Source organism: Podarcis melisellensis (assembly GCF_964234715.1).
Source record: "Podarcis melisellensis genome assembly, chromosome: 1".
Lineage (NCBI taxonomy): Eukaryota > Metazoa > Chordata > Lepidosauria > Squamata > Lacertidae > Podarcis > Podarcis melisellensis.
The window spans coordinates 74,792,235-74,817,032 of record NC_138528.1 but is presented as its reverse complement, the minus strand read 5'-3'; the positions used below and the strand labels follow the sequence as shown (position 1 = coordinate 74,817,032).

The 24,798-nt window shown below is 42.2% G+C and overlaps 1 protein-coding gene across 1 annotated transcript in view; it reads left to right on the top strand.

Moving 5' to 3' along the window:
• MUC5AC (mucin 5AC, oligomeric mucus/gel-forming) overlaps positions 1-24,486 on the top strand; it is a 58,710-nt gene extending 34,224 nt beyond the window's left edge. Inside the window, exons 31-49 of the mRNA XM_081903505.1 lie at positions 340-7,707; positions 7,930-8,144; positions 10,187-10,358; positions 10,514-10,764; positions 11,707-11,890; positions 12,340-12,535; positions 13,400-13,578; positions 14,157-14,226; positions 14,428-14,531; positions 15,334-15,365; positions 15,814-15,991; positions 16,960-17,064; positions 18,218-18,258; positions 19,165-19,287; positions 19,407-19,502; positions 20,836-20,955; positions 22,101-22,152; positions 23,086-23,197; positions 24,075-24,486. Of these exons, the coding sequence (XP_081759631.1) occupies positions 340-7,707; positions 7,930-8,144; positions 10,187-10,358; positions 10,514-10,764; positions 11,707-11,890; positions 12,340-12,535; positions 13,400-13,578; positions 14,157-14,226; positions 14,428-14,531; positions 15,334-15,365; positions 15,814-15,991; positions 16,960-17,064; positions 18,218-18,258; positions 19,165-19,287; positions 19,407-19,502; positions 20,836-20,955; positions 22,101-22,152; positions 23,086-23,197; positions 24,075-24,375 (9,899 nt within the window). The 3' untranslated portion in view covers positions 24,376-24,486. The remainder of the gene's footprint in view (positions 1-339; positions 7,708-7,929; positions 8,145-10,186; positions 10,359-10,513; positions 10,765-11,706; positions 11,891-12,339; positions 12,536-13,399; positions 13,579-14,156; positions 14,227-14,427; positions 14,532-15,333; positions 15,366-15,813; positions 15,992-16,959; positions 17,065-18,217; positions 18,259-19,164; positions 19,288-19,406; positions 19,503-20,835; positions 20,956-22,100; positions 22,153-23,085; positions 23,198-24,074) is intronic.
• Positions 24,487-24,798: the final 312 nt, after the last annotated feature.

Genomic DNA, 24,798 nt, shown 5'->3' with positions numbered 1-24,798 from the left:
ACCTGTTTCTTGAGCATCCATTCTGATTTGTTTGCCAGGGAGATTAGACACGGTTTCGAGCCAATGTTATCCCACCCTTTTCCAGGGCATTTCCCAGTCTCATTTGCAAGTAACTCAGTTTTAGAAGGGAGTGAGTTTGTTGCTCAAGAGCACCAAATCAATTGCACCAAATGAATTTGCTGGTATGTGATTGAATCCCGCCTGGAAATGGTGGCAGTCTAGAAGAGCCTCAAGGAAACTTCCTTCTTACACACAGCTTCTACTGTACATGCTTAACATTTAAAAGTTTAAATAAGCATGAAAATACTAATGTGCCATTTTATCTTTTTACCCTCACAGTGCCTGTAACAACATCCGTTTGTGTTCAGGAAGTATGCCAGTGGTCACAGTGGTATGATGTGAGCCAGCCTGGCTCTGGAGATGATGATGGAGATTTTGATACTTTTGAAAAACTACGAGCAGAAGGATATAAAGTCTGCAGAGCTCCAAGGGCCGTTGCCTGCAGAGCTGAGAAATTTCCCAATACTCCATTAAGTGAACTGGGCCAGAAAGTAGAATGTAGTAAAACAGTGGGGCTAATCTGTTACAACAAGGATCAGCATCCAATGAGCTGCCACAATTATCAAATCAAAATCCAGTGTTGTAGCTTTGAACCATGTGGCATTACTGCATCGACACCTGGGACTACGCACACAACAACACCAACTACTCTTCCTGTAACAACTCCTACTCCTGTAACAACACCAAAGCTACTACCTACCACAACTGTAGTAACCGAAACAACTAGCATCTCAACTACAACCCCAGCAACCACAACAGAAATACCACGGTCAACACCTTGTAAACTCACATGTAAATGGACTGAATGGTACGATGTGCACTTTCCCACTTTGGACAACAAAGGGGATTTTGAAACATACGACATCATTAAGGCTGCAGGAAAAGATATATGCCAAAAACCTGAACGCATAGAATGCAGGGCAGAGAAATATCCAGAGAAATCTATTGATGAAATTGGACAAACTGTTCAGTGCAATGTGACATTTGGCTTTGTCTGCAAAAATGAAGAACAGTCAGGAATCTTGCAGATGTGTTATAATTATCAGATCAAAGTATACTGCTGTTATACTGACTGCTTAACCACCACTCCAGAAACTACAACAGCAAGCACAAGTACTGTTTTAGTAACTACCACAGTTACTAGTACAACTCCAGAAACAACATCTACATCAATAGTGACAACTAAGCCAAAAACAACAACAGTCACAACCACACCTTCTACTACTAAATCTACAACCACAACTACTACAGCCACAACATCCACTACAATTCCAGAAACTACAACTGAAACAACACCTTCTACAACTAAAATAACCACACCCACAACAAAAGAAACAACACATCCAACTGTGTCAACAACTACATCAACAACCTCACAAATTACAACAAAAGGTACAACCATAGTGTCAACTACTTCTGAAGCAACAACACTAACCACAACATCTCCAACTACAACACAGTCAACAACAACAGTAACAACTGTTCCAGAGACAACAAAAAGTTTAGAAACGACAACAATTTCAACAACAGCCCCTTCGACACCTGAACAATGCACTAAGGAAGTTTGTGAATGGTCACAGTGGTATGATATAAGTTACCCAGGATCCGCACCAGATGATGGAGATTTTGATACATTTAAGAATATAAGAGCCAAAGGGTACAAAGTCTGTAACGCACCAAAAAATGTTGAATGCAGAGCAGAAAGATATCCTGATACGCCATTAAATGAATTAGAGCAAAAAGTTACTTGTAGTAAAACAGAAGGACTCATATGTTACAACAAAGAACAACTTCCACCAATTTGCTATAATTATGAGATAAGAATTGAATGCTGTGAAAAAATAATTGTACCATGTCCAACAACCAGACCGCTAACAACTACAAAGCCTTTAACTACAACCTCACAAACAACGACCACCAGCAAAACAACCACAACAGCATCAACACCAATAACTACTACCAAAGAAAAGACTATTATTACACGAACTCAGACAACTACACAGCCATCAAAAGCACCGCTACTAAATGGAACAACATCAATCACAACTAAACCTCTACAAACAACAAAAGTCACAACAAGGACAACACCATTAATTACTACAAAACCTGAAACACCGAAAACTAAGCCGACAACTGAAGTTACAACAACGAAGCCAGCAACAACTACAAAATTGCAAACCACCACAACACAGACAACGGAAACAACCACCAGTGTCATCACAACAACAAAAGCAACCACCACACCTGTGGTAGTAAGCACAACTTTGCCTAGAATGACACCAGAAAGGACTACAATGGTGACAACCACCAGTGCCACCACCACTCCCAAACCAACCACTACAGCTCCAGAAACTACCACCACCACACCAGTAACAACTACAGAACCCAAAACCACTACAAAACAGCCAACAACGACACCAACCACCACACCTCAGCCAGTAAGCACAACCACCTTGCCCACGACCACTGTACCAGTCACCACAACAACTACCAAGACGACTACCACCTCTCCAGAAACAACAACTTGTGGACCTATATGTCAGTGGACCAACTGGTTTGATGTTGACTATCCCACTTCTGGACCTAATGGGGGTGACATTGAGACGTATAACAACATCCGAGATGCGGGTGGCAAGATCTGTGCCAAGCCATCAAACATCCAGTGCAGGGCTGAAAATCACCCTGACCTCCGCCTTGACCAGGTTGGTCAAGTTGTCGAGTGTAATGTTGACTCTGGACTGGTGTGCAAGAATAATGAGCAAATTGGGAAATTTAAGCAGTGCTTGAATTATGAGATACGGGTGTTGTGCTGTGAAGTAAACCCACGTTGCCCACCTACAACCATCCCAACCACCACCACTCCCAAACCCACCACTACAGCTCCAGAAACAACCACCACCACACCAGTAACAACTACAGCACCCAAAACCACCACAACGCAACCAACAACGACAACAACCACCACACCTCGGCCAGTAAGCACAACCACCTTGCCCACGACCACTGTACCAATCACCACCACAACTACCGAGACGACTACCACCTCTCCAGAAACAACTACTTGTGGACCTATATGTCAGTGGACTGACTGGTTTGATGTTGACTATCCCACTTCCGGACCTAATGGGGGTGACATTGAGACATATAACAAGATCCGGGCTGCAGGAGGGAAGATCTGTGCCAAGCCATCAAACATCCAGTGCAGGGCTGAAAATCACCCTGGCCTCAGCCTTGACCAGGTTGGTCAGAAAGTTGACTGTAATGTTGATTCTGGACTGGTTTGCAAGAATGATGAGCAAATTGGGAAAACCAGGCAGTGCTTGAATTATGAGATACGGGTGTTGTGCTGTGAAGTAAACCCACGTTGCCCACCTACAACCATCCCAACCACCACCACTCCCAAACCAACCACGACAGCTCCAGAAACAACCACCACGACACCAGTAACAACTACAGCACCCAAAACCACCACAACGCAACCAACAACAACCACCACCACCACTCGCAAACCCACCACTACAGCTCCAGAAACAACCACCACCACACCAGTAACAACTACAGCACCAAAAACCACCACAACACAACCAACAACCACCACCACCACACCTCGGCCAGTAAGCACAACCACCTTGCCCACGACCACTGTACCAATCACCACCACAACTACCGAGACGACTACCACCTCTCCAGAAACAACAACCTGTGGACCAATATGTCAGTGGACCGACTGGTTCGATGTTGACTATCCCACTTCCGGACCTAACGGGGGTGACATTGAGACATATAACAAGATCCGTGCTGCAGGGGGGAAGATCTGTGCCAAGCCATCAAACATCCAGTGCAGGGCTGAAAATCACCCTGGCCTCAGCCTTGACCAGGTTGGTCAGAAGGTTGAGTGTAATGTTGATTCTGGACTGGTTTGCAAGAATGATGAGCAAATTGGGAAATTCAGGCAGTGCTTGAATTATGAGATACGGGTGTTGTGCTGTGAAGTAAACCCACGTTGCCCACCTACAACCATCCCAACCACCACCACTCCCAAACCCACCACTACAGCTCCAGAAACAACCACCACGACACCAGTAACAACTACAGCACCCAAAACCACCACAACACAGCCAACAACAACCAGCACCACTACCACTCCCAAACCAACCACTACATCTCCAGAAACAACCACCACCACACCAGTAACAACTACAGCACCCAAAACCACCACAACACAGCCAACAACAACCAGCACCACCACCACTCCCAAACCAACCACTACAGCTCCAGAAACAACCACCACGACACCAGTAACAACTACAGCACCCAAAACCACCACAACACAGCCAACAACAACCAGCACCACCACCACTCCCAAACCAACCACTACAGCTCCAGAAACAACCACCACCACACCAGTAACAACTACAGCACCAAAAACCACCACAACACAACCAACAACCACCACCACCACACCTCGGCCAGTAAGCACAACCACCTTGCCCACAACCACTGTGCCAGTCACCACCACCACAACTGAGATGACTACCACCTCTCCAGAAACAACAACCTGTGGACCAATATGTCAGTGGACCGACTGGTTTGATGTTGACTATCCCACTTCCGGACCTAACGGGGGTGACATTGAGACATATAACAAGATCCGGGCTGCAGGAGGAAAGATCTGTGCCAAGCCATCAAACATCCAGTGCAGGGCTGAAAATCACCCTGGCCTCAGCCTTGACCAGGTTGGTCAGAAGGTTGAGTGTAATGTTGATTCTGGACTGGTTTGCAAGAATGATGAGCAAATTGGGAAATTCAGGCAGTGCTTGAATTATGAGATACGGGTGTTGTGCTGTGAAGTAAACCCACGTTGCCCACCTACAACCATCCCAACCACCACCACTCCCAAACCCACCACTACAGCTCCAGAAACAACCACCACGACACCAGTAACAACTACAGCACCCAAAACCACCACAACACAGCCAACAACAACCAGCACCACCACCACTCCCAAACCAACCACTACAGCTCCAGAAACAACTACCACCACACCAGTAACAACTACAGCACCCAAAACAACCACAACGCAACCAACAACGACAACCACCACCACCACCACACCTCGGCCAGTAAGCACAACCACCTTGCCCACGACCACTGTACCAATCACCACCACCACTACCGAGACGACTACCACCTCTCCAGAAACAACAACTTGTGGACCAATATGTCAGTGGACCGACTGGTTTGATGTTGACTATCCCACTTCCGGACCTAACGGGGGTGACATTGAGACATATAACAAGATCCGTGCTGCAGGAGGGAAGATCTGTGCCAAGCCATCAAACATCCAGTGCAGGGCTGAAAATCACCCTGGCCTCAGCCTTGACCAGGTTGGTCAGAAAGTTGACTGTAATGTTGATTCTGGACTGGTTTGCAAGAATGATGAGCAAATTGGGAAAACCAGGCAGTGCTTGAATTATGAGATACGGGTGTTGTGCTGTGAAGTAAACCCACGTTGCCCACCTACAACCATCCCAACCACCACCACTCCCAAACCAACCACTACTGCTCCAGAAACTACCACCACCACACCAGTAACAACTACAGCACCCAAAACCACCACAACGCAACCAACAACAACCACCACCACTCCCAAACCAACCACTACAGCTCCAGAAACAACAACCACAACACCAGTAACAACTACAGCACCAAAAACCACCACAACACAACCAACAACGACAACCACCACCACCACCACACCTCGGCCACTAAGTACAACCACCTTGCCCATGACCACTGTGCCAGTCACCACCACAACAACTGAGACGACTACCACTTCTCCAGAAACAACAACTTGTGGACCTATATGTCAGTGGACAGACTGGTTTGATGTTGACTATCCCACTTCCGGACCAAACGGGGGTGATATTGAGACATATAACAAGATCCGTGATGCAGGAGAGAAGATCTGTGCCAAACCATCAAACATCCAGTGCAGGGCTGAAAATGACCCTGACCTCCGCCTTGACCAGGTTGGTCAAGTTGTCGATTGTAATGTTGACTCTGGACTGGTGTGCAAGAATAATGAGCAAATTGGGAAATTTAAGCAGTGCTTGAATTATGAGATACGGGTGTTGTGCTGTGAAGTAAACCCACGTTGCCCACCTACAACCATCCCAACCACCACCACTCCCAAACCAACCACGACAGCTCCAGAAACAACCACCACCACACCAGTAACAACTACAGCACCCAAAACCACCACAACACAGCCAACCACCACCACCACCACTCCCAAACCAACCACTACTGCTCCAGAAACAACCACCACCACACCAGTAACAACTACAGCACCCAAAACCACCACAACGCAACCAACAACAACCACCACCACTCCCAAACCAACCACTACAGCTCCAGAAACAACAACCACAACACCAGTAACAACTACAGCACCAAAAACCACCACAACACAACCGACAACCACCACCACCACCACACCTCGGCCACTAAGTACAACCACCTTGCCCATGACCACTGTGCCAGTCACCACCACAACAACTGAGACGACTACCACCTCTCCAGAAACAACAACTTGTGGACCTATATGTCAGTGGACAGACTGGTTTGATGTTGACTATCCTACTTCCGGACCAAATGGGGGTGATATTGAGACATATAACAAGATCCGTGATGCAGGAGAGAAGATCTGTGCCAAACCATCAAACATCCAGTGCAGGGCTGAAAATGACCCTGACCTCCGCCTTGACCAGGTTGGTCAAGTTGTCGATTGTAATGTTGACTCTGGACTGGTGTGCAAGAATAATGAGCAAATTGGGAAATTTAAGCAGTGCTTGAATTATGAGATACGGGTGTTGTGCTGTGAAGTAAACCCACATTGCCCACCTACAACCATCCCAACCACCACCACTCCCAAACCAACCACGACAGCTCCAGAAACAACCACCACCACACCAGTAACAACTACAGCACCCAAAACCACCACAACACAGCCAACCACCACTACCGCCACCACTCCCAAACCAACCACTACTGCTCCAGAAACAACAACCACAACACCAGTAACAACTACAGTACCCAAAACCACCACAACACAACCAACAACGACAACCACCACACCTCGGCCAGTAAGCACAACCACCTTGCCCACAACCACTGTGCCAGTCACCACCACCACTACCGAGACGACTACCACCTCCCCAGAAACAACAACTTGTGGACCAATATGTCAGTGGACCGACTGGTTTGATGTTGACTATCCCACTTCCGGACCAAACGGGGGTGACATTGAGACGTATAACAATATCCGGGCTGTAGGAGGGAAAATCTGTGCCAAGCCATCAAACATCCAGTGCAGGGCTGAAAATCACCCTGACCTCCGCCTTGACCAGCTTGGTCAGAAAGTTGAGTGTAATGTTGATTCTGGACTGGTTTGCAAGAATGATGAGCAAATTGGGAAATTCAGGCAGTGCTTGAATTATGAGATACGGGTGTTGTGCTGTGAAGTAAACCCACGTTGCCCACCTACAACCATCCCAACCACCACCACTCCCAAACCAACCACGACAGTACCAGTAACACCAACTGCCTGTTTCTGCAAGATTAATGAAACCATTTACAGACGTGGTAAGTAACCAATGTAGATTTCTATGGACTTTGCACATCATTTTTTACTTAAAATTATAAAAATAATATTGCTTATGGATTCATTTGCATATTTTCCCCACATTTTTGCTAAACCCTCCTTTCTTTAATACAGCCCATTGTTCATTATTCTTTCATTATTTTGTGCTACTCCTTTGTATGTTAGAAATATTTACAGTCTAACTCTTTGATTCCCTTTTGTAGGTGATACGATTTACAATAAAACAGACAGTGATGGTTGCCTTTTCACTGCTGTTTGTAGTCAAACATGTTCTGTTGAGAGATCCCAAGGTCCATGCAAACTAACCACACCAAAACCCACTCCGACAGTTGTTGTCACAACCCCCACCACTACCATTGCCACTACCACTACCACCACTGAGCAACCTGGATGCCCAGATGCTAAACCACCCTTAAAGGTACCAATCTCTTTTCATCTTGATTTGAAATAATGTTTTCCATTTGGAAGTTGATGCACAGAAAGCTACAGGTTGGGTACCTGGAAATACTCAATAGGGCAACAGGGATTAGCCTTACTTCTTCGCAGTGCTTATCTCTTGGCTGGTTCGTGGTTAGGTTTGTATTCACCTGAATGCTGTGTAGGGGTGTAACTCCAATTATCCATGAAGTTTTACCAGCTCCGAACCTGAGTGCTCCAGTCCTGGGGGTGGGGACATTTTCAAACTTTGTATCAAGTGAGCCCTCTTATTTGTGCAGTACAGGTGTGGGAATAGTGGTGGATTTTCTCTCTTTATTGTGTAGGAATAAATTGCCTCTAGATCAGTTCTGCATGATTCCCCCACATGTCATGACTTTGGGGGCTTTTAATATAATATTTGCTAAGGTGTTCCCACCCCCCATGATGAGGGTTTAGCATGTGCATTCAAAAAGTCCAAGCCAGAGGTGCTCTTGGGAAATCCAGTAAATGGGTTGCCTAGGTTGCCCAGTGACTATCCAGGTATTTTAATATCTGTCATGTGACAAGCGGTTGTCGGGCTGAGGAGATACATAGGCTGAGGCTTCATAACCAGGTGCCTGGAAGTGCTTGGACCTCACAAGAATACTTTAGAAGGGGAATGCCCAGACTCTGTGGCCTTGAGTGGCTCTGCTTGATTCAGTGTAAATCAGAAATCAATGCAAATCAGAAGAATTTGTTACAATGCATATAATGTGGTGAAAATTATGATAATCTGGACCATTAACTGCCTAATCAACTGCTTCAAACAATCCCTCTCACAATTCTCCTCTGCAAATCTTAATGTCACTTAGATTATAATCCAGTCCACACATAGCTGGAAATGTGTTTCGGTGGGACTTACTTCCAAAGAGGCATTTACAGGACTACATTGTTGTTATTATTATTAACAGGGTATTCTTGGAAATTTGCTGAATATTCACCAAACAATATTTGTTATTTAACTGTGCCATGGTAGCTATATGCAATAGTATTTAATATTTAACAGTGTTTGCTGGGGGCCAATGGGGCAGAAAAGGTATGTGCAGTAGCCTGTGTTAAAATCACTTGATACAGCCTTGGAGGAGATGTTAAACGAAACAAAAACAAACTAAGTAAGGTGGAATAAACCAAGGAACCTGAAATTATTTATGACTTTGTACATAGAACGTAAGTAATTCAACAAAAAATATAACAGGATTAAGGAGTTTTGTATAGTAGACCCAGACTACAGATGCCAAAATTCATAGATATGACTAATATAGGTCCATTAATTTCAATGGGACTACTCTAAAGTTTAATTGGATACAACCCAATGTGTTTTATTAATAATATTCAATAACTGTCATTCCAGTGGTGTAAAGGGCAGTATTCAGCACACTCATTCTGCCAGTGCAATGACTTTTGGCTGCACAACAGTACTTTCCCTCCCTCTTCTCTTGCCATACCCCTACCTGCCGACCTGGAGGGATTTGGGGAAGGTGACCATGGGATGAGGAGAGGGGGGGGAGTGTGTGCAAGTAGAAATCCTTTCACTCATGGAACACGTGCATTGGATACCACTGCAAATATTTGATAATGATAGTTCAATAACAGGCAATAGTGTTTAGTACCGGACAATATTTGACAGCTGGCAGCATCAAAATGACCAAGTGCTGGAGACCTTTAGCCCTCCAGATTCTATTGGGCTACAACTGCAACCATCCCTGACCATTGACCATGCTAGCTGATGGGAGATGGAGTCCAGCAACATCTTGAGAGCCACAGGTTCCCCATCCTTGATGTAGGTGCAAAGCTTCTATGGTTAACGTCTGATTGGTTGGTGCTGAAGAAAACTAGATACCAGGAGATTTCTGAAGTAGGATGCATTCACTTGTACATGTATAAATGGTATAAATAAGCAGGAACCAAAGAAGAAGTGCCTATCAGTTATATGTAAAACTGTACATAAAGCTTAGCTGGGCCTAACTTTATGTGTCAGTGGCAACAATGTTTTTCTCTTCACAGACTGGTGACAAATGGGTATCAAACTGCACCGTATCAACTTGTGAGGGAAACAATAAAATTTCTGTAAAGCAAGTACAGTGTCCACCAGTGAGGAATATTGTTTGTGAAAATGGGTACCCACCAATCAAAGTCTTCAGTGAAGATGGCTGCTGTTATCACTATGAATGCGAATGTGAGTGAAAATAAATCTCTAAAGAAGCACTCATGACTCCGTTTACATGGTGCAAACATTACCTCAAACATACTCTTGTTTGAGTCATTGTTTATGCTTTTCTTAAAGTCTAACTTAAGTCCTAATGGTTAACATCTCCCCCTCTAATTTATCAGGTGTTTGTAGCGGCTGGGGTGATCCTCACTATATCACATTTGATGGAACGTACTACACTTTCCTGGACAACTGCACATATGTGTTGGTGCAGCAGATTACACCTAAATACGACAACTTCAGGATTCTAATTGATAATTACTTCTGTGATGCTGAAGATGGACTTTCATGCCCTCAGTCTATCATTGTTTACTACAAAACTTCAGTGGTAGTGCTAACCCGCAAACTCTTTGATGGTGTGGAAGCTAACAAGGTAAAAAAATATATATGTACACTACTTGAATTGCTTCTTTTGATGTATTATTTTATAGAAAATGCAACAGGACTGAAGGAGCTAGGCATATTTACTTTAGTGAGTAAAGGGAAACCCAAGACAAAGCCCACACTCAAGAGAAAATGATTAGCTATGTCTTAGAATTTTCAGTAGGTGTACTGTATAGCAGCCTTCACTCATCTGGTCCTGCCTGAGGTTGATGGGGGTTATAGTTCCTGGGTTACATGAGGACTGAGTCTTCAGATGATGAACATGCATGGGTAAGCCTGTCCTATATTTCTACCCCCATCTGAGAAATCAGAAATTTACTGCAAGATCAGAAATGTAGATTTCTGAAGTTAAAACATTGCTGTCTCATTCTTATTAGAAAATGTTATTGATCTTTAACAGAGTGAAATCTCTCCTAGATTAGTTATGGCCAACTGTAAAAAGGCTATGTGCAAGTCAACTCACTTACATTAGATTAGTTTAGGGACACAAGAAGTCAGATAAAATGTGAACAACACGTTATGTGAACAAAAATCTGAACTGTGTGTCAGCTGTGAAAAGCAGCATTGTACATATTAAATAGCACAGCAAGACTGCGATTCAAAGTGATTTTCAGTTTCACAATTCCTAACACAATCACACTCCTCCTTTCCTTCTTAGACATTCAGGGGACCCTGTGCAGTGGTATTCCTTGAGACACAGTAGGCTATCACAAGAAGGGGAAATTGTCAAACATCTTATGTGGATGCAGAAGTGCTGTTTGTGTAGATTCAATTCATGTACTTTAAGTTTATTTTTGTAGAGCAAGTGGAATATAAATTCCATAATAAATAATTTAACAACATATCTACAAAAGTAGATAAATTACTTTTTAAAAAAGCATAGCAAAGCAAAGAGAATTCCTCATTGTTGCAACATTAATCTCATTTACAGATCTACTTCGATGGTAAGATTGTCCACCCAGGCTTCCAGAAAGACGGCATTTTTGTCTCCATGGTTGGTGTCAACATGGTAGTTGAGATTCCTGAGCTTGGGGCTGTCATCACCTTCAGCGGTTTGATCTTCTCAATAAAACTTCCATATAGCAAATTTGGCAACAACACCGAAGGACAGTGTGGTAAGGGAAAATAATGCTTTACTCCCATGAAAATCCATGTTGTTCCGTCAACCATTGGTTCACTCTTTGGAACCAATTACCAATTTAAAGTTAAGTCAGAACCATGTTTTTCATTTTAGTTTCACTTTTGTTGTTTTCAAAAAGCACCTTGGTTTCTCTCTTTGACTGCCCCTCCTCCTCAAAATCTCATTTATTTCCCCCCAAATCCTGGATGCCAGGTATCCTGGATACTGCTGAAAATTTTGAGAAGGAGAAAACTCAGAATGGAATAGCACAACATTTGCTTCAAAAGAAAGGAGAATGTTTCTTCAATCAATAGCATGATTTAAATGTTATGTATTTCAGTGATTCTAGCATCGCACTGAATGCAAAACACTGCGTAGTTTGTTGCAAATATATAAAACTCTCTATCTTCAATTCTGTTCTGATTCTGTTTTGTTTTCCCCCAGGTACCTGTACAAATGACAGAAAAGATGAATGTCGCTTACCAACTGGCGAGATAACTAGTTGTCCCTACATGGCTCCCCATTGGAAAGTCGATGATGAGAAGAAGAACTACTGCAAAAACAAAACAGTACTTCCTGTCACACCAACACCAGCAGTACCTTGCAAACCTTCCCCTGTTTGCGATATAATTCTGAGCGAGTAAGTAGGAAAATTGTTCTAATGTATGCTTTCCTGCTTAGATAATATAATAAAAGTATCCTATGGAAGGAGAAGGGGAAATAATGTTAAAGTCTGATGCACAACTTTCTCGGGGTCAGCTCTACTGAATAGAGTGGGATGTAGTTCTGAGCCAACATGCATAGGATTTCTCTGTACAAGAGCACAGCTATATAAAAGGCCCTTTAGCTCAAGTTCTAGACAGCCCTACCTCTTACTATAAAGGTCTGCGGGGCAGAGGGTGTCTTAACACACCTAGCTTCACATTTCTTCAAGCCTGCATTTCAAACCCACAAATTCACTGAAAAAAATCAATTTACAGTTATAATAGGGTTGCCATATTTCAAAAAGTGAAAATTTGGATACAAATGTTGTTGACCGAATCCCAGCTATATCCGGGAAATTCCGGGTGTATGGCAACCCTAAGTTATAATATTCTTGTTGCTGTTATTGGAAATTTGGCTTGTGAAACTTTGTTTGAAAGTTAGTTTGCGACAACCCTTTTTTTAAAAAGCTCCTGGGAGACCTTTGATGCAATCAACTCATTTGCTGTGCATTTAAAGCAGACTTGTTTTGCACCATACCACATCTTTCTTCCAGAAAGCTACAATTCTGTTGTGAATATAATTGAAATTAGTGAAAGCTGAATTTCATGTGCGTGAAATTCTATACCATGATGAACATTCAGTCCTGAGAAACCTTTTTTTTAAAATCCTGTTTTCCAGCTCTTCAAATCCCAGAAGTGAAAATAGTCATATTCAAAAATGTATGTTCATGTCAAGTGTTTATGATATCTTTTACGGAGTCTTCCCTGATTATCATGTCTTTGTGATTTTTTTTTTACAGAGTCTTCTCTGATTGCCATCAAATCATACCTCCAAAGCCCTTCCACCAAGGTTGCTCCTTTGATTCTTGCCACATAGTCAATACCACCATGCAGTGTTCAGGCTTAGAGATATATGCTTCACTCTGTGCCTCTAAAGGTGTTTGCATTGACTGGAGAGCGAAGACTAATGGTTCATGCCGTAAGTACTGGAGTGTTAATCAATGCCACAGTTTCTCCACAAATTATACAGCCATGGGAGCCTTGTTCATTAAATACTTTGCATGTGTCAGTTTTATTTTTGTAAATAGATCCATCTTAGGGAATTGTAGTTTAATGACTAAAATACAGAAAGATGAGAGGACATTCTCAGCCTTTGAGAACCTCTTCAGCTATACATTTACTGAGGCTTTAAGAGGGCAGATGTCCAAATGAGATCTAGAGTCTGGGCTCTTCTGGTTCATTTAAGTATAGTGTTCTGTCTTTAGGATCACAGGAATGTGCCATCATGTTCACAGGAAGCATATCTAATAAAAATAATTATATGAATAGAAGCAGAATATATGGCAACTAAACATGTTGAAATGTGGCTAGAATTTTAGGGTGTTGGTTTCTGTTTGCTTCTTTTTAACAAAGAGACCCTCCCATGCCATTAACTACCAGTAAAAGGAGAGGAAGAGTGTGGGGAAAGTCATACTGTAGCTGCAGTAGCTGTAAATGTAAAGTGTATCAAAGTATGTCTTTATGTTCACCTTGGTTTATTTTTCTCACCATGTTTAGCATACAGCTGTCCTGAAGGCAAAGTATATGACCCATGTGGCCCTATCAACCCTCCCACATGTGATAATAGGTAAGGAAAGAACGGAATCTCTGTTTAGGTCTGTTTCACTCCAGTTGTTGGAGCCAGTGTTATGTAGTCAATAGCATGCTGGATTTGAACTCAGTTCAGAGTCATCACGCTCTTAACAGTGCTGATTATTCAAGGCACAGACTGAATTTTCACAATGCAAAAGGGTGCTGTATGACCGTAACCCATGCTTTCTTTCTGCAGCAGGGCTAGTCAACAGAATGGCACTGGCATAGTTGAAGGTTGCTTCTGTGCTCCTGGAACCAAGCTCTTCAACTCCTACAATGATATCTGTGTAGAACAATGTGGTAAGTGCTTTTGTTTCAAGGACAGAAGAGAGTACCACACTGCAGCAACACTATATGGAGCGTTCCTCAGCTGCAATTCAGGTCAGCCTAATCTAGGTAGCCTCAGCAGGGAGACAGAAGCACCCTTAGAAACCCAAGAGAAAGTGATTTCCAGAAACAACAGGAGTAACTCAATAAGCAGTAATAATCACTCAAGAGAATGCTATGTGATCAGTGGTCACCTTGCATGAGTTTCAGAAGGAAATAGAGTCTTGATACAATGAGGAATTTCCATGTATCCTTCAAACATGACATCCCTGGCTACTGTAGATACAACTTTCATGCCCACAACTTCCAGAGGGATAGTCATGTTAGTCTGTTGCAACAAAAATAGCCGAAGAGTCTTGCAGCAGCTTAAATAATTATAAATAACAGGCAAGATTCAATGAATGAGCCGTGCTAGCAGAAGCCTGTGCAAGGTCTTCCACCAATGCAGCAGGGCATTCCCTGTTTCTCCTTCCTCCATGCAACCCTGCATCTGGCTCTGAAGGAGTCAAGAAATGCTTGTGCTGACTTAACTAGCACTATGTTGAACTCCTCCCACAGAGTTGTTTAGTCTTTAAGGCACCACAAGAACTTTTGTTGTTCTTTCTGGTACAGTTCAGTCTTGGCAGCACCTCAGTCCCAGCACCTTTTCACTGCCCTTTGACCCAGATAACAATGTCAGATGGCGCTGTGGCCTGTTTGCTCAGATAGCTAAATTTGCTCCAGGACTCTTTAGGAACAGCAGTGCAAAAAATCTCTGTTATTACATTTCTTTCAGGTTGTACTGGACCAGACGGGATGCCCAAGGAGGTAACTAAAAATATGTACTTCATGAAATGTGGATGGGTCACCTCAGAAGGTGTTGGGAGCAGAGGCCAATTCAGGGCAGCACAACTGGTTCCCCTGTGCTGGGTGCCAAGCCTAGGGGGCGCTACAACTATGATGTAGTGAATTGAGTAGAATAGAAGGTGAGGGGTCTCACCCAGTACAGAGTGCCTCTTTTAAGATGCATCTATGGTCCCGTCCCCCCCCCCCAATTGTACATTAATTATTATGGCTTTAATCAGCCGATTAATTGGAGGCACCCTTTTTGTAAAAAAAAAATGAGTAAGTAATTAAACTGATTATTCAGCTAAGTATTTACAGCCTTGATATATGTTGATGGCACTCTTTCTGACATGATCTCTGACAAGGCAAATTTAGGAATGATGTATCTTATTTTCTTTTAAATACAATTTTGAAAATTATTTTTTTGCAGCCTGGAGCAAGCTGGATCAGCAACTGCAAGGAGTGTACTTGTGAAAAATATACTCTTAAAGTGCAGTGTACACCAAAGATATGTGCAACACCTGTCCCAGAACGCTGTGAATTTGAAGGCTTTGTGCCTGTCAGTGTCACAACACCTGAAGATAAATGCTGTCCTCAGATGAAATGTGGTAAGTACAATCTCTTGCCTGTTTGAAACAAAATATATCATGCTTCAATCCGGTGCTGCATGAGCGGAAGACAGCTCACACGACCGATCTTCCCCTTCCCTTCCTTTCTACCTCCTGTATCCTCCTAAAAAGCCTTTTTCCGGGGCTGATGGTGGGGGGACTGCTAAATACTATGGGCAATGTTATCTAGGTCTGAAGTGAGAGGGTGGAAATGCCCAGAATCAGCTGGAGAAATCTTGTACCAATGTTAGTTTTCTCTGCCCATTTTTGGGTGATTCTTTCCTCCTACTGAAACTGCAAATGACATAATCTTCTTTATACATACATACATACATACATACATACATACATACCCTATCCTTTCTCCTGGGAGTTTCAAGGTGACTACCCCACATATCCCATGCTGTCTAGTAGAAGAGGCTATCACTTCTCAGCCTGTTGGCTTAAGAGGCTTGTGTGGGTACGGGGGACTGAAGAGGGAGGAGGCAAAAGGGAAAGGTCCATTATGCTTAATTTCCTTCTGCTTCTGCAATGTCGGATGCAATCCATTCTGAATAGCTCAAAGCAGCCACTTCCAAATGGGTACCTTTCCCACTTAGGTAAATTCCCATTAGTTACACCACAGGAGGTCTTACAATTGGACTGAAGCCCTGTGCCACAAATCATGTGGCATAGTGGTTAATCTATCCATACTACATGAGTGCTGGTGGGCAGAGTTGGGCAACCTGTGGCCCTCCAGCTGTTATTAGACTGCATCTCCATTGGCCACAGGGGCTAGGAGTTGGAGCCTGAAAACATCCTGTAGAGATTCACACCTCTTCTTCAGACATTCTTGCTCTTGTTATAATGGAAGCAGATGTTTCTCTGGACATAACTGGAGTGTTGAAAAATGCCCTGTATGTTCTTGTTATAATGAAAATATCCTGACTTTCTTTTATGGCTTTTTCTTTTTTTTTTGTCTTATATAGTATGCAACACTAGTTACTGTCCTGAATCCGTTGAGACCTGTCCAGTAGGATATGAATTAAAACAACAAAAGCTGCCAGGAGATTGCTGCATTAAAGCCACTTGTGGTAAGAACTGAAACATGACATTTCTCAGGAGTATTTGAAACTTCTCTCCCCTCCCCCTTCCCTCTCTCTTCCTCTCTCTCTACAACTCCCCACCCTCCAGATGAGCCATATTCCATCCCCACCTCCCATGCTATGAGCTGGCATTCCAGTGGCCATTTTGCCTCTTCAACTGTTTTTATTTCCTGTTGCAAGAATCCTTAAATTGTTCTGAAGAAGCAAATACTTAATTTGTTATATATCTCATATCTGCTGAGAAGCTGGTCAATTAAGCTGCTGCTGGCAAGTCCCAGTTTTGTTGGGGCTTCTTTTGCAATAGGGGTATTTTGTAAGATTTTCTTTTGGGAGAGGATATTTTGTAACATATACACACACATTTCTGCAAACCTGCATAAGGTAGGGTTTGCAGAACCTCAAGCTGAATCCTTACTGCTTGTGTACTTGATCCTGGCATGGTTACTAGGAGTAGACATTAGGGTGGATCCATCCACTTCCTGCCCACATCACTTTCACATGTGTGTACCCATAAACCCATACCATCCCATTTCCATGCTGACCTGCATTTTCAAATGAAATCACCATGAATGTTCAAATTTAAATACCTGTTTACATTTACTAAACAAATTTTCTCCCAAACCATATATTATTTAGGATATATATTTCTCTCAAAATATGTATTTAAATGTATCTTTTGAAATATTCAAATTACTGAGAACTGGATTGTGGCTTTCAGTGAAGTTTGAAATCTGGTGGATAGTTAAATTCTGATCTGTGCATTAGTATGAGTGGTGCACATCAGGTTAGTTTGTATTGGACTTCCTAAAAGACTGAATTCCTCAAACAACTCTACTGGAAGAACCCATTGCACACTCATCAAGAAACCATTTGAATCACAGCTACATTGGTACTTCCTTGTTTGCCTTCAAAGGTTCTGGACACACTATATATCCTGGTAACATTAGTTTACCTCTCACAGAGCTACAATTCCCAGAATCCTTGGCAAATTACCATTTCCAGAATTATTTGAGCCTGTGGCTGAGAATGTGTTTTACATGCATTTAAAATGCATACTCTGTAGCATACACAGCAATATTCTATTCTTATCACTGAAAAGAAAATTTTAAGATTCATTCCATTGCACCTTTCTGTTTTACAGTGAAAATACCCGGCTGTATTGACAAAGACATATTCTACAAAGTAAGTACATTTTATAATAATGAATGCTAGAAGCAATAATTTGTTTGTTTGTTTGGTAAATGTATAAATCACTTGCTCACAAAAACAACAAAAACTGGAAAGAGAAGCTGCTGAATTGCAACTTATCACCAAACTTAAAACCATGGAGAGACCTGGTCTGAACAAAGACCTAGGATTCTTATCTCATTATACATGACAAAGCCATTTTTCACCTTCTCACCCCTTGCTTTTTCCTGTAAGACCTATTACAGTCGTTAAGAGTCGTCAACAGGCTCATCACAGCTATCTGCCAATCACCCATTCCCACCACCCTTCTGAGTAATACCCCTCCCCACCTTCTCACTATATAGAAGGGTCTGGAAACTTCTGTTTCAGTGTATCTGAAGAAGTGTGCATGCACACGAAAGCTCATACCAAGAACTAACTTAGTTGGTCTTTAAGGTGATACTGGAAGGAATTTTTTTTGTTTTCACACATTTTCAAGCATTCTTAGAATTAAATGAGTTTGTATACTCAAGATTAAATGAAGAAGCTGCATCCAATTGGTGATCCTTCACTGACAGAAAGCTCTATGGTCCAGTGGGTGCTTCCGTCAGCAGAACAGAAAGAAAAGCAAATTACAGTTTTTACCCCTCCTAGTGTGTCACTTGCTCCCCTCCCAAGCCCCAAATATGCTTCAGAGGGTTGGGGAACCCCACAGAACAACATGGCAGGTGGTGCAGGAAGCTATAGCAGGAGAGAGAATCACTGAATCACTTCCGTGCTCATGACACTTATGGAAGCCTATGCTGGGTCAATGGGCTTTCTGTTGGTGGAGGAAGACCAGTTGCATACATTTGTGATATTTCTGATTTATGAAAACAGTTTAGAATTATTTAGGACCATTTCTCCTCTGCCCTTCTTTAGCCTGGAGCAGTTGTTCCAAGAGGCCTCTGTGAAACGTGCAGATGTTCTGTTGAGCAAGATCCAGAAAGCCAAATAAACACGGTGGAATGTGTGTCACAAGCATGTGACAAAAACTGCCCAGTGGTAAGTTAGTGTTACAAACTGTTTTTGTAAATTGCCAGCTTTTCAGGAATTTATCTGCAAACCTAGCTATTTCACCTCCTTGATCTTATGAATCTCTTTCCATATTTTCTCAAATACAGGCCCAAGAATACAAGGAAATCCCTGGACAATGCTGTGGTAAATGCTCAGCGGTAGCATGTGTTATAAAAGAGGGATCCAGTGTTCAGGTTATCAAGGTAGCTGATGTTTTATGAATACCCATACATGCAATCTCATGTTCTGTCATACTTGTGTTTCTCATGCTTGGAGTGGAAGCTTACTAGAGGCCATGAATGATATTAACTGAAGCAATAATTAATAGATCTGCATTTAAATTCCCATAGTTATCTTTTCCTACCATTGCCTTTTTCTGCTCAATTGGATGTTTTGAGTGCAAATCTTAATATAAATCTTTTTGACTTGTGAATCTTTGTGCTATATAAAAATAGTAAAAAGGGAGAAAAAAGAAGCTGCCCTATCAGATGGTTGGCCCATATAGCCAATGTTGCGTTGACTCCCCACATTCTGTGAAGGATTAGAAAGGACTCTCCTAAGTCTTAGACTTGCAACCTGAAATCCCTGAGAGGTGCCAGCAATTGAACCTGGAGCCTTCTACTGCCTTCTACTGAGTCTGACCATTGGTCTGTCTAGCTCAGAACTGTCTAAACTCACTGGCTCTCCAGAATTTCTTTTCCTTTTTCGGTACCACTCAGCCTATGTTCTCTCCCAACCCTCAAATTTTCAAGCAGGACTCTCCCTCAGCCCTACTTGGAGATGCATGGGATTGAGTCTGTGGCTGAAGCTCTGCCACTGACCTACCACCCTCCCCATAAAGTGTGGGAAGCATGTGGTCATCCACCACTTGAACCCATCCCACTCCAGAGAGAATGCTTGAAAGTAAGATGCCACATGTGACCAAGCTATGCCATCAGATATTTGATCACACAATCTGTTTCTCTTGACAGAACGCAGCCATTAGTATCTGGGGGCAGAATTCCGACTCCACGTGCCTGAGCTAAAGGGTTTATATATGGTCAAATCCTCGTGTCACATTTAGCAATGTGATGCCAAACTGTTTCACAGTGCAGTTTGTCATGAAGATAGGCATGGAGAGAGAGAGAATGTGTGTATTTGTGCATTTGAGACAACCAGAGACCATGAAGCAATGAAAGAAGGCACTCAATTGTATCAACAAATCCACATGGGGTTTCTTCCTTCCTTCATCTGTGTAATATGCACAATGATGAAAACAGATGGCAAAAGCAGAGGACATGGTCTGTTAGAGTTTGATAAAGGTAGCTCAGTAGAGCTGAGTGGAGGCAAGCAAACCTAGCTGTGAATATGAAAGCTATATTCTTTCCCACATAGTTTTCATAATGACCTTTCCTTATTATAGTAAATTTATCATAAATTTCCTTTGCTTTTTTACCCTATCTGTATTATCTTAGTGATACAATCAAAGCCCTTTGAAGGACATAAAAATCACGTGTCAGCTTCTAATAACATTATAATAACTCTGACTTTTTTCAGCCTGGGGAGATTTGGCATCATCCAGGAAACAACTGCACAACTTATGAATGTGAATTGGTTGAGGACCAGTATATTCCTGTCCCTACCAAAAGACCCTGCGCTCCACTTAACTGCCCACCTGTAAGTTTACCAATATGATCAAAAGTCTTTGTGTCTGTTAGATTATCTACTCAGTGAGATCAGGGTTTATCTAAGAAAGCTGGATGAGGGTATGTTTTTTAAAAATGCATAAATCATATGAGTTTGTTTAGGTAGTTTGGAATTATTATGAAAGGCAAGGGTCCTAAACCAAGCCTAAATTAACAGAGTCAGACTTGGGCCCTTATCAAGTTCCTGTTCATATATCTCTTCAGTTCCCTACTTTATTTGATGCAATCTGAGAAGTGTGATTCACTAGATACTGTAAATGCTAAATGAAATGCTCGTGTAGTTATATAATTGTTGTTTAGGGCTGTATAAATAGTCTAATTTTGGTCCATGTCAGTTTCACATGTATTCTTTAATAAGTGTTTCATCCTGATTCTGTATCAAGTGGATTATTATCTCGGGGAGGAAATTTTTTAAAAAGTGGATTATTATTATTGTTGTTATCATTATCATCATTATTAAACACATGTAAATGTGCATTTCCCCCACAAAATATTGTATACATTTCCCCTTAAAATACATACTTTTGTATGCATTTCATAAAAAATATTAATTTTCAATGATACCATAATACAACAATAAATCAAAACTAAAGGAACCTAGACAGACTAAGGATAGTAAATAAGATGAAGCAAAATACGAAGCAGGAGAGAGTAGGAGCATTACTACACAGAATTGTATAATAGTTGGCAATGCTGCGTACAGTAAGAAATTTAAGGTATAACTTCTAATAAGCAGGTGATGAATTATTCATTGAGAGATTAGTTTACCCCAAATGTGCACATAAACATATTCTAACCTGAAGTGCAGAAATGCATCACAATTCAGAAAACTGCAAAAAAAAGAATGCTATCTGTGTTCTAATCTTTGCATTAGTGCTTAAAAATGCAGCCCAGTAAAAATCTTCAAGCATCCCAAGGTATTAACTGTATTGTGGGAGACAATGTGCTTTGGAGTCTATGAGCCCAAATATTGTTTACCTGCCTTTGTGCACACTTTTCCACGGAGTCCTGGCAATGGTGAAGGTCTCTCATGGCCACAAAGAAACTGCATTTGTTCAGAGAATAATAATCGTTTAGGTTATCTGTAAATTCATCTAACCCATTTTGGTTTTTCAGGAGAATGTGAGACTGAGTGAAGATGGCTGCTGCAAGGTGTGCGGACCTCCACGTAAGTTATGACCAAATTGTTAAAATAAGCCTGCACACCAAAAAAACCCCCCACAATGTACGAGAGCAGGGGGTGGGCAATCTGTGGCACTACCTGTGCACGTCCTTATTTCATGTGGTCCATAACTTAATTTCACATGGGTGGCAAGGAGGAGAAAAACAGGGGAAAGGGTTTAAGGGAGAGAGAGAGAATGAAAAGTGTGTTAGAAAGAGAGGGAAAGCTGTGTCCCTCCCTTACCTTTGTCTCAAGCCCTACCCACTTTTGACTCTGGCCCACTACCACCAATATGTAGTTCTAACAGATTATGCTTGAGGGGAAAAGGCCCTCTACAAAAAGTTCCACACCCCTGCAGTAGACTGTGTTTTTGCCTATATTTGCTACGGTCAGGCAGGAAGTGAGCCAATAAATTATCTGTGCAGAGAGAAAGTGCTAAGATTTTCCTCTGCACCTTTGCAGCATAGGTGTGAACATCGAGACTAGTACTGTGGAGTGAGAAGTCTTTGTGGTCAAATGTATAGCACAGGCTTCTTTGTCAAAACATGCTAGTGGCATTAGGCTAGATCAGTACAGGAGTTTATTATGTTCTTTCCTCCCATCCTGACATTCCAGTGCATCAAGAAGTGGGTTCTTATTATGATGGACCTACCCAGTGCTATTTTTCTAGAAAAAGAGGTGCCAGAACTTAGCCTGAATGCCTCCCTTGTTCTCTTATAATGGCAATGGTGCCCACCTGAGAGGTGCAAGAACTGAGTTCCAGTGAGTTCTGGCTGGAAAAAAAGCCCTGGACCTACAATTCATTTTTCCTTGCCAGTTTCAACAGGTTGCACATGTGCACTCACACACCACCTTACCCTACTCAGTCTTCTGTTAGGCAGTATTTGTGAGCACACAGTTATGATGGTTTTTGTTTTTGGTTGTTCTCCCCTCTCACAGCGGGAGATTGTATTCCAAAGAACATCACAAGTCTCATCAGACATAATGGATGTGAAGCTACTGAACCTGTCGAATTACGGTACTGCGAAGGCCACTGTGGCAGTTCTTCAATGTAAGTAGAAAAGTGGGCATTGCTGCCTCCCCCGGGGAACTCTAAAACTCTAAAACCCAATAAATAGTCCAGGGGTCATTCAGTTGAAGTCCAGGTTAGCAAGACATGGAAAATTGTGCTGGGAAGCAGAGCACTTCATTTTTGAGCTCAATTATGTACTCATTTGACAGGTGACATCAGGCAATTCACTTTCTTGTCAAAACAACAACAACAACAACAAAAACTACTGTAAATACTATCTGGATAGACCTAGAGAACTATATAGAATCTTTGGAATCACTATATCCTACTGCAGTGTTTATCATTGCAGGGGATTTTAACACACATATGGGAGTAAACGATGTAAATTTTACACCCATTACAATCAGATTCTGGAACCAGATATTTTCTTAGCCAGAGGTACCTCCCGTCTGTCTAAAGATCATAGATGTAATTATTCAGAGCTTTGTTTAGCCCATGTTGTAAGGCAGAGGGACTTGTTAATATTAAATGGTATGATAGAGGGAGATTGGCCCAGGAAATATACCCACTTTTCTAAGCATGGAGGCAGTGTGATAGATTATATTGTGATCTTACCATTTTTATATAAGTTTGTTGTGGAGTTTGAGGTGGGCCATAATATTGAGAGTGATTGTACTACAATGGTACTTGTAGGCCCAGTATTTAAAAATTCTTCCCCAAAAACTCATTTTATCTCTAATGCAAACTTAGGTGTGACAGCAGAATTAAGTGGACACCAGTACTCAATCTATTCTAAATGAACCATGTCAGACTGATTGTTTCCAATACAAACAAAAGCAGAATGATGGCACTGCGGGTTGGTGTGAGTGGTGGACTTGATTCTGCAGCAGCTAAAGCCTTCTTTGTTTTCTCTTAGATACTCTTCCGAGGCTAACACATTGGATCACACATGTGCATGCTGTAAGGAAAGCAAAACCAGCAAGAGGCAAGTGACACTGATGTGCCCTGATCGCTCCACCATTGAATATTCATACATCCATGTTGACTCATGTGAGTGTGTGAACAATCAATGTGATGTGAAGCCCAGCCCAACACCAGGAGAGCAAGAACAGCAGCAGCAGCAGCAGCAGGAAGAACAGCAGCAGCAGCAGCAGGAAGAGCAGCAGCAGCAGCAGCAGCAGCAACAGCAAGAAGAACAGCAGCTTGGCCAGAAATAAAAACAGGAGCCAGGACTGACCTAGACATTTTTTAAATGACCAACACCAATAATTAACAGAAGATAAATTAAAATGAATCTTGCTGTTTTGAAATAAAAAGTATCCAAGGCAGCAACTTGAACATACAGATGAATTTCTCTTCTTCTAAATCTACTCTTGGCAGAAAAGTATTTTCTTTTCTTTGGGGTGCCAAACAATTAGAAATTCTAGGTGACACTTTTCTTGGGGCAAGGCCTTTGTGAGACTACACTGTGCAGTTACAAATAACTTGGAGAGGAAAGTATTTGGCATGATAAAAGGTTAGGGTGGGAGACAAATAAAAGGATTTTAGCTTGAACTCTTGTGAAGTTATGATGCTGGCATTTCTAATACACCCAGAAGAATTTCCTCCACCAAGTAGCACAAGCCAGCCATAACTTTGGA